Source organism: Montipora capricornis, chromosome 1 (genome assembly GCF_036669925.1).
Source record: "Montipora capricornis isolate CH-2021 chromosome 1, ASM3666992v2, whole genome shotgun sequence".
Lineage (NCBI taxonomy): Eukaryota > Metazoa > Cnidaria > Anthozoa > Scleractinia > Acroporidae > Montipora > Montipora capricornis.
In genome coordinates, this window is record NC_090883.1 from 28,727,171 (window position 1) to 28,742,170 (window position 15,000).

A 15,000-nucleotide genomic window follows, 5' to 3' on the forward strand; every position below is an offset into this window, starting at 1 on the left:
CTTGAAGACCGTGAGAGTCGTTAAAGTGCCGTAAACAGGCGACCGATCAACAGGCAGAGCATAACATGCAGTGCAGGAGGTAGTAGGTTCGACGCCAGCCGAAGATACTTAGAGTCTTTCAATAACTAAGGAAAATGTTGCTTGTAATCACAGCTTTCAAATGGTTGAAATTGTTAGACTTTCGAATATTTTTGGATAGGTACTACAAACCGTTGGTCCCGTCTCAAAACGATTGTTAATAAGGAGCTTAAGCACGCGTGTTTATGAGACGCGGACGGCAACCGGAAGTGAGCTGTTTTCCCTTTTAACATGTCTTCACAAGACCACATTCACATTGCCAAGTATCTTTTTTCCATTAGAGATGTGTGGTATAAAAATCTGGGAGTCACTACTGCCCTGGCACGCGAAACGCTCTCTTACAGTCGCCGTCCGCGTTTCAAAAACCCGCGTGCTTTAGCTCCCTAATAATAATAAATCCTGCTTGACGTTAAAGAACCCGCACACAATTCACAAAGAGAAAAAGCATGGAGTTCCTTTATTTGTGGCTGTCCTCTTCTCTCTTGCAAATGTGGTCGACTTTACAAAAGGCTCTTGGTGAACGAGTCCATGTGGGCAAGAACCAATCATGTTAAAGAGAGTTTGCCTATTGCTGGACACAACATACAGCTTCATAAAGTGCACTTGACAGACGTTCAGTCATGAAGGGAAGACAATAGTTAAGCACTTATCAGTCAGGAAGATATAATAAGATGCATTCTCAACGGAACGAGCTTCAATACCTTGTTTTGTCGGAGACGAAGTCACTTCGGGCTTTGTCGTTGTGATCGCCACAGACGAAGTTGAGGTGAGGGTGCACCTAAAAAAAAAACCAGTAGCAATGGTTAATCCCAAAGTTCTGTTCTGATATTATATGCTGTAACGACAACGAGTACTTGGCAGAAAGTAAGTCATAAAGAGAAGATACTTTGCAGAACTTTAGCTGTCACAAAGGGTAAATAGAATGTTCACTGAGTAAAATGAACTTCTATACCTTGGTTTGTCGGAGACGAAGTCACTTCGCGATCGGGCGCTGTCGTTGTTGTAACTTTAGGTGTTGAGGAGGTTGCACCTATTAATCAAGGAAAGTGTCAATCGCAAGGTTTTGGTTCAAAAAATAAATACGGCAAATTTGGTTACTCCATACTTTCACATAACGATGTTGAAATCGTTGTAGACAATTGTCGAAGATCGTTAAACGATGCAGCACTGAAGACGTTGCTTGGTGCAGACGAAATCTCCCGAAGCTCTCTTTGATCAACTCCACTGCCTATATACAACAGCAAAGACAGTGACCGTTTTGTTTTTTATTCCTTGTAAGCTGTCCTAAGTCTAGTGTACTGCCCCCTTTGTCTGCCTTCCAACTGTTATTACAACTGCCACCTTTAAAAGATAAGTACAATTTAACAAAATTTATCGGCCGCGGGTCGTGTTTTATCGACCCGATAAAGAACGAGTGAAAGTAGAAACAAGAGTTTAAATACCGTTATTGCACAGGCGAAAATGTAATCGTCTGTTCAGAAGCAAACCTAACGACAAACTGCCTTATCTGGCCGTGTCTGTGCGAGAAAACCCTCGAAAAACTAATTTAAAATTGGATTGAAATGGACAAATAAAAAAAATCTGCGTTTCCTAAGAGGTTCTTTCGTTTTTATTCCAAATAAATATTTCTTCAACATGCACTTGCCAAGTTTATTATTGCCTTTTCTGTCCGACTAGTTATGTGATACTAAAACAATTAGAACCTTCGCCCTCAAGGGCTACGGCTATTGACCCGTGGCCTTGAGGGCGAAGGGTCTAATTGCTAATTAGTATTCTACATTATGGGCGAAGTATCCTAAAAATAAATTGTACGAGCGGTTTCAGAGTGAAAATAGAGAATGAAAGATTCTCTGTTGCATGCTTAGGTTGTCGTCAAAACATCAAATTTGGTGATTTCAAGTCATCGTTATGCAGAGGACCGCTAGGATACTTGCTAAAATCCGTGATGCACGTACAGACGATTATTTATGCTCTGTTTTGTGGCGTTTTCGTAGTCGTAACCGTCGTCGTTTCTTAAAAACTCCCTATTAAGGAGTTTTTGAAGATTTTTTTTTTCGATCACAATAGGTCAGAAGCAAAAAAATGCAGTACTACTTATTTTCACATCGAAGAAATCGACTTTTTTCCTGGAAATAGAATTGGAAGAAGAATTTCATTTTTCAAAAGGAGTTTTTGGAAGTATTGTAAGTGGAGGTAGCGTCGCTTGATGAATCCAAAATGAAAAGAACATCCACCGAGTAGTTTCCCGTAGGATCTGTTATACTAGAAGCATAACTGTTTGAGAATTGGTCTTCATAAGAAAGAAAGTATTGAACGGTGCCGAACGGCAACGCATACAGAAAGCTAAGAGAGAAAAAACCGCGTGTGCTCTGCTGGAAAACTATTATATAATACTCAACACAAACATAACTTTTATTGCGGGAATCCTCATTGGGCAAGAGTGGTGCTTCACAAAGCCATGAAAAGAAAACTGACTTGCTTTCATCTGCATACACTGTTTCAGCTAAGTCACGTCTGCGCCTGCGCAAATTCCAATTTTGCCAAAAAAGCATATTCACCTTCTGTACGTCAGGGTCTCATCCCATTTACGACCATAAAAAGATCACTGTCAGCATATTGGAGAGCTTTATCCGTGTACGTAAGTCCACTTTGCCAGGGCATTTGATCAACAACTTGGTTAGCCTTGTCTGTGCTCTGTCTGTTCCAGAAACGCATTTCCGCTATAGGATAGGTACTGTAGGCTATAATTGCTACGTGCGTGGCGGAAGAACGAACGTCAAGTTTGCTGATTAATGACTTTACAAATCGCCTCAACCTTTCCCAATTCCTGCTACCCACGCTTCGACTTGAATCAATGATGAAAGCAATATCGATGATAGAAGGACAGTCTTTATCTGCACGAAAGACATAAATTACATAACCCACTTTCAGTCTTTGTCGAATCTAAGTGGCACAATTAATAAATTTGGTTAAAATGTAACGCCGGACAGGAGTTTTGCCTGAATTGAACGCACAGGTTCGCAGTCATTTCTTCATAAAGGACAACGACTCCAATAAAGGACTCGCCCAAACACGAAACGAAGGCCGGACTCACTTACCACAAGGCCCCCGTTTAGCGACTGTAACTGCGATATCTCCAAGACAAGCTTGTCGCTCCATGTGACACTCGCTCTGATCCTGCACACCATCTGAGGCACACACCTCGTTTTGTGTGTTGGAACAACGTCGACAGATGCATTCTGGCAAATTTTTAAACAACTCGGCAGCCAATGTTGTACGGAGCGCGGCATCCCTGGGTCTTGCAAGGATCTTCTACGTAACAAAAAAGGAGTGATCAGTTGTAATGCATAACTGGAAGGAAGCTCAATTTAAGATTCATTTCAAGGCGTACCTGGAGTTGTTGCTGCTAGTGTTGGTACTGTCGATATCAAATACGTCGGCGTGGGTACTTCTGAAGGAAATGAATTGCACAAATATAGATTATATCATGTTGGTAAGTGCGTACGATAATTATTCACGAGGATCGCATAAACGAACGAGTGAGTGAAGCGAACGCGTGAGTTTAACGATCCTTCACAACGAGTGAGTAATAAAATCGTACAAAAGAGCCAACCTAAGAAGTAAGTATTTTGTTTATTATATAAGTACAGAGATCATAAAGTTAACGCGGTAAGCGTTATTCGAGAGGCTATCAAACCACCGATCGTGAACAAAAGCCCCAAACAAATAGCAAAATATTTTCGAAATAAAGGAATCTTACCTTCCATACCTCACTTGAGCACTTTTAAAACTATGTAAGATCTTCTGAAGTATTTTGTAGAGAAAACTAAGCAATAAAAGATCAAAACTTTGAAGACCATACAACATGCAGTTGGCCACCATGTTTATAAATTTTACTCCCGCTGTCGGTGCACAATCCCCTCGCGCCAAAGTTCAACACAATATTAACCAATCAAAAGGTTGATACGACGACAATTTTCACTCGTGAAAACATCGTATGTCATTTTTATTTCGTCACGGAAATGTACGTAAATCTCTATACTTATGTAATAAACATTTTACATCATGTTCCACGGGTCTAGGTTATAAAAAGTGGTATATATGGGTTTCGGTAAACTTTGTTTGCTGGAGCACTTATCATATTATCATATTCCAATCTTTTTCACAAGCGTCGGGACACTTTTCAGCATATTTCTCCGGTAGACGCACACCTTTTCCACTTCACCGCCTCTTCCCCTCTTCTACCATACAATGTTATTTTTGCGAAGCAATAGACTAGTCTATTTAGCTAACATTGAATTGGGAGAGTGGGGGATCCTTTTAGAAGCAATGTTCGCTGTTAACAAAAGGTCGCAACGACTTTTGACGAAAGTAGCTACTAAAGAATACTAAAGAGATTTTTCCGAAAAAGGTGAGGGCGTACCCTACGTCCACAAGAAACTCACACTAGGGAGGGAGAATAAAATTATATTATGACTGACTCTTTCAATAGGCCTCAGGGCTCGATCTGCCCTTAACTGGATTTGATTTGCGGTAATTTGTTGATTTCAGTTTACAGTCTCTCCAATTAGTCATCCAGCGCTAGAAGACTAGACACTTAAACAAAGTTTCTTTCCATTCCCTTTTTTTGTGAAATTAATTATCGGAAGACACGAACTTCCCTCCTAAATCATAGGAAATTACTGAACATGGGTATATTTCTTTCAACGTAAATTCATTTGTTCCCAGTTTGGTAGATAATTTTAACAAGAGTAACGTGAATTTAGTCCTACAAGTTGAAAATTACGTGTGATCCAGTTATACTCTTTAGTAAGAATCTTTATCGAAAAAGGCAATCACTCAAGTCATGAAAACTTTTTAAACTCAGTAATGATGATGAAAGCCAGGGGAAGTCAACTTTTTAGCGACCCCCTTGTCTCTCAAAGTAATATGATTTACCGCGTTTACCTTCACACAGTCGTTTTATTACCCCAAGAGAGATGGACTGAAGTTCTTCAAAAGATGACGGAGTAAAAACATGATTTGATCCGGATGCAATCTCTTGTAATTCTGTCCTATCTGTCCCGCTACCCACTCCAACCGCATAGACAGTGACTCCTTTGGCTTTGATCCCTTGTGAGGCAAGTGAAAGGCGAGTGTACAGTCCAGTTTTTGTCTGTTTTCCATCTGTGATTACAACTGCCAGCTACAAAATCAAAACAACGCTGTGAAGGCTTAATGACTTCGAACGGGTTTCCTTTCGCGGGAAACAAGACGTTCCCGACCATGTTTAAATAAGCCTTGAGGTACCGTATTAAATCCCTAGAAAGACTTTGGGAGTCTGAATTACCAAATAACCCCAGCAGATAGTGTTTTCTTGGTCATCTGTAGGGTACAATGCCAGGAAAACGTATCTGCGCCTCTACATTCTTTGGACTGAAGGATCTTTTCAAAAGCCGTTAGTTGAAGAAACGAGCCAAGAGCCAATATGTCGGGTGATATGCAGGATTTTCGACCAAGACAGACGTATGGAGTTGTAACAAACTTCAATGAACCTGGTAGAACCAAGAAGACTTAAGGAAGGAATCTAAAAGACCCGCTCACCTTCGGTACGTTTGGTCTCATTCCGTTTTCAACCTGGAAAAGAGCGCTGTCGGCAAGCTGAAGAGCTTTGTCCGTGTAAGTATAACCACGCTGCCAAGGGATTTCATCAATGATCTGATTAACCTCGTCTGTGCTCTGACTATTCCAGAAATGCATCTCTACTATTGGGTTAGTACTGTAAGCGATAGCTGCTACGTGTGTTGCAGAAGAACTGACATCGAGTTTGCTAACAATTGCTTTTACAAATCGCTTTATTCGCTCCCAATTCTTTCTCCCGATACTTCCAGATGAGTCAATAATAAAAGCAATGTCTATGATGGAGAGGCACTCTTTTTCTGTTTGCAAGAATCGATGGAAAAAAAATACATATACGAGTGTTATAAATGTATAATGTTACAGATAGATACAAATACAAAAGCCACATGAGTCATTCGCTGGGTAGTCCGACACCATTTTTTCTGCCGTTCCGGAGATAGATGGAAAAAACCAATTTTTCACATGGCTTGACGTCACAATTACTGATCTCTTAGTACCTAGTATAACAAATTGTTGTCCTCCACAACCACTAAACAATAATTTTGATTTTCGACCTTCGACTATTTCCGTTCCCATCTGCAGAGTACTCGATCTCCATACTTTTGGTCAGCAAAAAGCATAGAGACCATTGGCTAATTCAGTCCAAACTTGAGGTCCGATAATTTCTGCATTTCAAACTTTCTGAGCATTTGAATTAAACGCCAACATTTAGTATTCGCCAACAAGAACAGACCCACTATTGCTTCCAGTTTCTGATAATGTGCAATAGAGCGGGAGTTTGTGTGCTTCCTGATTCAGAAACTGCCGAAAGAGTCGAGTCCTCGCGGACGAAAATGTATCAAATCATGCCAGCTCAGTTGAATTCACGGAAAATAAAAACGTGACGAATTCCCATACAGTAGCCAGAAGCGATGATTACCGGCGGGTCTAATTTGCAGGTCGCGGGTTTTAGGTCGCTGGTTGCAGGTCATTGTTTCACCAATACAGAAAGTATCCTAAACATTCTTAAAAGCTAACCTTAGGCCTAATTAGGCCTAAACAAAAGTTTTTAGGCCTAAGGTTAGCTTTTATGAATGTTTAGGATACTTTCTGTGTTAGTGAAACAATGACCTGCAACCCGCGACCTGCGACCTGCGACCTGCAAATAAGACCCGCCGGATGATTACTCAAAGGTGCTAAATAACGGATTGGCGACGACCAGCTCTGGTCGGCACCTGTTGCAGGTAAAAATCTTTCTCGGGTTGAATCCGTTTCAGGTTTAAATTGGTGATCATCATTTTACCTAGGGTGAATATGCACTCTGTCTGGTTTAAATCAGCTATATCAACACATCTTCTTAATGCTTCTTATCATGTTCTCGGTTTCTGTATTCAAACACTTATCCAGTCGGTCTCAATCTCGTACCCAGAGTCCTCGGGCTTTTTGGCCAGCGGATGAGCGCCCGCAGAGACTCTGGGATAATCGACTCCATTTTCCCAGAAAACGTGGGTTCCGGTCTTATTACGTATGCTTGAGTTTAACCGGAAACAAAAAAGAGAGAACCGTAAACAGTAGAAATGGCGGGTTGAAAGTGTTCGAGAAACAAGAATTTTAGCCTTACACACAAAGAAACTGGAGAAATGATCATTGGCTTGCTGTAAGAGCAAGTGAAGATGAAACTTCTGACGCTTTCGGTAAGTGTATTTTTTCTGTTTCAGCGTACATTTGATCGTTCAGAATGCTATCGTGCAAGCAACACGATCGACAAATTTTTGTGGAAACGACACAAATGTCCTCTCCTACTACGATTTGATGTTTCCGTAATTCTGAGTGGCTTCGACACAAGGCCTTATTCCACGGATCTCTTTAAAGTATCAGTAATCACTTTTTAGCAGCGTGGGAAAATTCCCGTACGGCATAAGACATAATTTAAACCTCGTGGTTTTTTTTTTATTTTTGTGATTTATATATACTTCTGAGGTAGAAAAAAACAAACAGCACTGAAATTAGTTTTAGATTTTGAATCTCCCTCCAAATTCTGGGGCTTCCGAATTACTTACCGACTTCCTGTCGGACTGCCATTGTTACGCAAGCGGCCAATCAAAAATATAGTTCAAGTCGATTATCCCAGAGTCTCTCTGGGCGCTCACCCGCTGACCAAGAAGCCCGAGGACTCTGGGTACGAGATTGAGTCGGTCTCAACATTGCAACATAGTAAGGGAACAAAGAACTGTACTATGCACTCACCGGTACTCGAACTCGAACCCTCCAGGTCAAAGGCCTGTGCTTTCACCACAACACTACGACAACCAGGGCCGTAGCCAGAAGAAAAAAAGGGAGTTTAAGAAACAACGACGGCTACGGCAACGACAACGCCAAAAAGCAGTAATATTATTGGTTAAAAGAATCAAAATGATCATGCTGCACTTGCGTCACGCAGTTTTGAACATTTCTCTCCCGTACTCGTCCAAATACTACGTGAAATGACCAAATTTAAGGTTTTGACGACAACGTGGACAAACTTCGGTGAATCTTTCAATCTCTCTCTTTACTTCAAATCCGTCCGTACCAATCCAGTTATAGGACACTTCGCTCATATTGAAAAATATAAAACAAGGTGGAATAATCATGAAATACTGAGAATAGCTCAAACTTATATTTTGAAGTGACGTTTCGTCGCCGTAGCCGTCGTGGTTTCTTAAACTCCCTAAAATTACGTCTGAGCCTGGCAATGTCCATGGTTAAATTCTCTTTGTGGGTATTTAGTTTGTTTTTGATGCCTGCATTTAAAGACAGCATTGGGATCCCGCATTATTAAATAAATTCGCGAAAAAATGCCTCGGATTGGATGATACTGGCTACGGCCCTGACGACGGAACATGCTCAGCATACACACAGTTGTTTTCATTACTTATTTTTGTATAATTGATATCCATGTGTAGTAACCATAACTGATCCTAACCTGACACTAATTTTTCTTTAGCCTCCAAAACGAGGTTCTTCAATTCATCTGAGTGCATATCCAACCTTGGTCAAAACGGATTCAACCTGAGACCGGATTTTACCTGCACCGTATCCGCAAATCCAGAAGGGATCAGTGGTAGACAAAAGGCATTGATCAAGGAAAGAAATACTCGAAATTTCATTTCTATCAAGAAAACACATAACCCAACCACCACAAGTTCCCTGCTTTGCAACATGAATTGTCACGTTCCCTTTGCAGGCTTGTTGCCTCAGGTGACACTCGCTCTTGTCCTGGACACCATCCGAGGCACACACAGGGTTCGTTGTGTTGGGACAAGTAGGACAAATGCACTGCGCCCTATTGTTGACCACTCGACAGCCGATGTTGTATGGAGCACTGCAGCCATTGGGGTTGCAAGGATCTGCAAAAGACCGGCAATTCAGAAGGTGATATTCCAGATCAACCGACTGCACTGTTCAACAAGGAGTTTTAAACCACTTTGCTACAACGTCTCACATAAGGTTTGTACCGCTTTTTGAGAAAACAGTTTTTACTTCCGCGGGGTACTCTTGCTTTTTCAAATGAATGGGAAAAAAGGGGTATTGGTAAATTTCAGCGAAAAAAAAACAGTCGAAAGGCGATTCCAGCCAAACACTCTTAAGATGCTTATGAGTTCAATTTGAGAAAAATCAATAGGACATGGCACAAAAAGAACAAAAAATATAACCAAGAGTACGATGGAGATAGTTAGCGACAACCTTACGATCGCAGCCGTTCTTTTCGCAATCACCACAGGCTTTTTTTGCAATCTTAATCTTGTTAATGACAATTTACTTTGTTACGTAGGTTCATTTCAAGAAAATACCTGGGGTTGTAGGTACGAGTGTTGTTGCAGGTTTAGAGGTCGTTGATTTAACCATTCTGCGTGTTGTAATCTCTGTAAAAAAAAGCAAATGGAATCTTCTTAACGAAATGAGAACGCTATATGAGCAAAAATTGCAAAAACGATCTTTCCTAAATGCTTGTGTGAAAGCACCTCTGCGTTATATAAGTGTGTACGGTTTGTTCAAAGAAAAACACTGTCCCGTCTCTTCACCGAAGTCAATTTCTATTGGGCTGGTTAATGACAGGTCCCCATCTGGAAATACCCCTCGCCTCCTATCTGCGATCGTCTGTGGGTCGAGTTTTAGTCGATCTCACCAGACTCTATTTGTTTTTTGGTTTTTTCTTTTTTGTTTTTTCAGGGTGCTCCAATTTTCCTCCCTCGTCACACAATCTACGTGTGGGGTGTCAGGGTGCATTGTAATTGCACCAGACCGAACTTTAAATGTGGTCTCGGTATGTTGCACTGTCCCCGGCCTTACCTAGATCTAGCCAAAGTCAACCATGGGAACATTTTTACTACTAGGGGTGCAGGAATGGCGCAGTGGTGAGAGCACTTGCCTCCTACCAATGTGATCCGGGTTCGATTCCCAGACTTGGCGTCATATGTGGGTTGAGTTTGTTGGTTCTCTAGTCTGCACCGAGAGGTTTTCTCCGGGTACTCCGGTTTTCTCCTCTCCTCAAAAACCAATGTTCGATTTGCGTGGATTTGTTGATTTCAGTTTACAGTGTCCCCAATTAGTCCCTCAGCGCTAACAAACTTGACACTCAAATAAAGTCCCTTTCCTTTCTTTCCTTGAGTTGTAGTGGTTTCTACACAATCTTTTTCGAATGGATGCAATGTTTGCCGTATTCTAAAACGCTACTCAGTGCGCGGATTCTTTAGCTGAATATGTAAGTAAAAGAAAATTTTCGGAAACTGAATTTCGAGCTAATTATGTTTTTAAAAGAAGAGCTATATTTCATACAAAGTAACTATGAATATGAACAAAGCGGATTAGTGCCTTCAAGACACAAACGTTGCAGAAAAATGTTTGATTCAAAAACGTTTTACTAAGACGTCCAGAAACAGATCATTTTATCGAAATAAATTGCTGGAGCGCCTGAATCTCGGAATCCAAGGGTTCAAATTATAGCCCTTTGATAGAATTTCTAAGATTACTGACTCATGACTGAAGACCCGAAGACTCCCTAGAATATTAATTGATGAAAATCAACTTTGTACCTGGAGTTTGAGTGACATTTCAGTTTCTCGTGACGCAGTCGTTTCAATTTGGTTGGTTGTTGGTGTTAGCTCTGTAAAACAATAAATAACCCCCACCTAAGGTCAAAAAAGATTGCATGTAATGTGTACTTATGTTGTCATAAACGCTTTCATCTTGGTCACAGTTCTGGCCTTTGAATACAATGAGACGCAAAAAATGTATAAACCACCGATTTGCATTGTCACAAGTGGCTCCGCTCTTACAAGGATCGTTCGTTGTATACTCGCTTATGAGGCAATACAACGACCTTCAATGCTTCTGCGGTATACGTCAAATTGTCCACGAAAGTATAAAAAATGCCAAGAACCTGAAACATCCTCTCTTTTCCGAAGAGTCTCCCATTTTGGAGAAGAGACAGAAAGAAATGCCAGTTTTTATGAAATCAGCAGAAGAAAGGAGAAATAAAAACGCTTTCATCACTGGTTTATTTCCAAGCTACTCGAGCAACTGTGGCCTACTGTGACTGTGCTGGAAGCACATAACACCGAAAAAGACCCACAGTTGGTGGGACAGGAATAATATATAAACCAGTGCTTAATGAGTTGGGATGTATTAACTTCAATACCGACCTACCTTGGCATGATATACTTATTAATTCAGAAGAGATGTTCTGAAGCTCTTCGAATGACGAGGATGTGAGAATGTGTTCTGGTGTGGATGCAACCTCCTTCAGCTCTGCCTCGTAAGCCCCACTGCCAATTCCAACAGCGTACACGGCAACTCCTTTAGCCTTTAATCCTTGAGAAGCAACTGAAAGTCTTGTGTATTTCCCTGTTGTTGTCTGTCTTCCGTCTGTTATGACAACTGCTAACTATGATAGAATAGGAAATGACCTATCGTTCAGTGTATTAAATTGGCTGCAGAAAATTTATTTATCGATGGGGGCCCAGGATGTGTTAGAACTTAGTTCAGAAGTGGACGTGGTTTAATTTAAACCTGGATATGGACACCTTTTAGGAGTACCCAAAGGAATGGGATTTATCTCACAGGGCGGCGTTGAGACCTTGCTTGGATAGGGATTCGAGTTTAAGTTATAAAATAGAGCAGTTTTTAAATATACAAATGTAGGGGATATCCGTTGTAATCTACCAAACTAAGAGTACGCAAAGCTCTCCGATTATTTCTGGACAACTCAGATCTCGATGAAACGTGACTTGAAATAAGCTGGCAAGCTGGAGTTCCGTACATTCCATTATTGCCTTTGAAGTTTGGAAAGAAATTTACCAAGAAAAAAACTGAGGGAGGCAAGCAAGATAGCTCCGTCTTCCCCATTATCCTAAAGCAGAATTTCAAATCTGTCCTATTATTCTGCAGTACAGATGAGTTTCTGCGCATGATTTCCTTCGATTATTATTTTACTCTTTCACTGTTGGTACTATGTCTTGTCCTTCAGCTCACCAGTTTGTTGTTTCCGTATCTTAAACGGTTATTTAATTTAAATGAATATATATATATATATATATTGCTTTTTTCTGACCTTTCTTACGCCTTGTCGCATGCCATTTGAAATCTGAAATACATGGCTGTCTGCAAGAAGGAGAGCCTTGTCCGTGTAGGTATAGCCACGCTGCCAACGCATGCGATCCAGTATGCGGTTTACCTCGTCAGTTCCCTGATAATTTTTGAACAGCAATGATATTTCGGGATTGGTGCTGTAGGCTATCACTGCTACGCGTGTGGAGGAAAATCCTATGTCGATTTTGCTGACAACGGATTTGACGAATCGCTTCATTCTTTCCCAATTCGAGCGCCCGATGCTTCCAGATGAATCAATGATAAAGGCGATATCTACCACAGGTCGACATTTCTTATCTGATGGAAAAATATCAACGCGTGATTGAAATGCGTTTTTAGTTGGCATGTTTGACTAACTGCCCGAGTAAAATTGAGATATGGCCAGATGAGCCCGACACTTTTTTTGAAGTCCATGCATAGCTGCCTCATTTTTTCTCTTTATTGAGTGTATCTACAATATTGTAGTTGACATGCTCAAGGTACAAAAGAACAATTCTGTGGGGTTAAATCTAACACTTCTCGGATCCCTTCGGAAGGCGCAATATCACAAACGCAGCCATTAGAGGGATTTCTACACGAAGTGAAGGCCAAGTGATCATACACTTACCACAACGCCCTCGCTTAGCAGTGGTTACATTGATGTCTGCTAAACAAGCTTGCTTTCTAAGGTGACACTCCGAGAGATCTTGTACACCATCCGATGCACAAACAGGTCTGCGAATCATGGGACAAGTGGGACAAATGCACTCTGCTTTGTTGCCCATAACTCGGCAGCCAGTATTGTATGGAGCGCTGCAGCCATCAGTCCGACAAGGGTCTGCAAAATATTAAAAATTATTTTTATACCGGAACCTAGTCACAAAAAAAAATAATCAATGAACCTTGTAAATGTTACTTTCAAAACAACAGACACACCTGAAGTAGTTGGCGTTGACACCGTTTCATTTGGAGTTAGCGTTGGTGTTTCCTTCATTGCTGGAGTCGTTGGTGGCACTGTAGCAAAACAGGAATCGTCATCACAAGGCGATATTAAAAATGAATCATTATGTGCTAAAGATTACTACGAGATAGCTTTTGGTCTTCTAGAGGCCTTATCTAAATTCTGCACGCATTGGTATCCTTTTATTTTTCTGAAATATTTGGTACTAATGCTTGTAGAATAGCGGGTTCCAAGTCAAATCGGAATACTTAGTTTCTACGGAAGTTCTACGATCGTAACAAACCGAGTCATTCTCCTCAGTCAGCAATATAACTTTCCACCAGAATTCAGAATTGGTATCACGTTCAAGACATCGTTACCATTAAGTGATTTTAAAGGACGCCATCTGGTTATCTGTCCCTACCTCCACAAACCCGCATTGCCACTTCATCAGGAATTGTCTGGATTTTCTCAAACGAGGGGGATTTTATAACGAACTCAGGTCCGGATGCAATCTCTTCCAGTTCTGTGTTGTCCACACCACTGCCAACTCCGATGGCATACACAACGACCCCTTTCTCTTTCATTCCCCTGGAGGCAAGCGACAATTTTGTGTAATTTCCACTCGTAGTCTGCTTACCATCCGTAATAACAACCGCAAACTACAAAAGAGGACATGAGAACAGCAGCGTGAAAAATAGGCTGACTGAAAGGGGGAAGGTAAAGACCCACTTAGCGAACATTGAATACTCCAACCAAGTTTCCCGCTTGTCTCAGTGACAAATTCGACTCTTCCAAGGATTGGAATATTTTTAAATTAAGTGTCGAATGGTATTAAACAACGTGAACTTACCTTTGTTGCGTTTTCTCTCATGCCATTAGATGACTGGAGCAGATCACTGTTGGCGAGCAGGAGAGCTTTATCAGTAAAAGTATAACCACGTTGCCAACGCATGTTATCAAGTACGCGATTTACCATGTCCTTGCCCTGAAATTTATTAAACCTCCATACTATCTTAGGACTGGTACTGTAGGCGATGGCTGCTATGCGTGTGTTGGAAGAACTAACGTCAAGTTTGCTGACCACTGATTTGACGAATCGCTTCATTCGCACCCAGTTGTCTCTTCCAATACTTCCAGACGAATCAATTATAAATGCAACATCCAAGATGGAGCGGCATACGTTATCTAAAAACCAAAACAAGATTCGGTCAATTTTAATTGTCAAGGTCAGTTTGAGGTGCAGTGCGCAGCACTGCAGACCAAGGAAAGTGAGACCATCACTTTCAGCGATTCAGACACGAACATTGACACAATTTGGATCCTCCAATGAATTTGCCGTAATTCCATAGCGTTCTTGAGACCTCTACGCTGAGCACATCTAAAAACGGACATTAAAAGGGTAAAAGAGAACAATAAAATCCGACCTTGAGGAGTGGTCATGATTCCATCATCAAAAAAACTATGTACAGGATGCAAATCACAGTATTCAAAAGAATGTTGGCGCGAAAATTAACGTAACAAAAGGTGTGAAGACTATTTGCCTGGATAAAGTCCGATTGCACTTTCATATTTGGCCTTGGCTGTCTCATAAAAGAATCATCTCGTGCACAAAACAGTCAAAAAGCCTTAATAACAGCAACGAAAACAAAGTTTGAGATAGTCGAAAGCAGCATTCTTCAATTGCACTCATGTGGTAAGACGTTCATGTTGGTGAGAAAACAATAGAAAAATGTAACTCAAGTTTTGCATGGTAATACAGTCAAATTCCCAAAAGA

At 41.0% G+C, this 15,000-nt stretch overlaps 1 protein-coding gene across 1 annotated transcript in view; it reads right to left on the reverse strand.

Annotated features, from left to right (window-relative positions):
- Positions 1 to 15,000, reverse strand: part of LOC138014003 (uncharacterized) — a 73,651-nt gene that overhangs the window by 24,995 nt on the left and 33,656 nt on the right. The window contains 16 exon segments of the mRNA XM_068861038.1: positions 1,184 to 1,313; positions 1,315 to 1,433; positions 2,652 to 2,972; positions 3,177 to 3,330; positions 3,332 to 3,390; positions 3,470 to 3,529; positions 5,026 to 5,263; positions 5,662 to 5,996; positions 8,853 to 9,062; positions 9,507 to 9,578; positions 11,362 to 11,599; positions 12,266 to 12,600; positions 12,911 to 13,120; positions 13,219 to 13,296; positions 13,647 to 13,884; positions 14,076 to 14,410. Of these exon segments, the coding sequence (XP_068717139.1) occupies positions 1,184 to 1,313; positions 1,315 to 1,433; positions 2,652 to 2,972; positions 3,177 to 3,330; positions 3,332 to 3,390; positions 3,470 to 3,529; positions 5,026 to 5,263; positions 5,662 to 5,996; positions 8,853 to 9,062; positions 9,507 to 9,578; positions 11,362 to 11,599; positions 12,266 to 12,600; positions 12,911 to 13,120; positions 13,219 to 13,296; positions 13,647 to 13,884; positions 14,076 to 14,410 (3,132 nt within the window).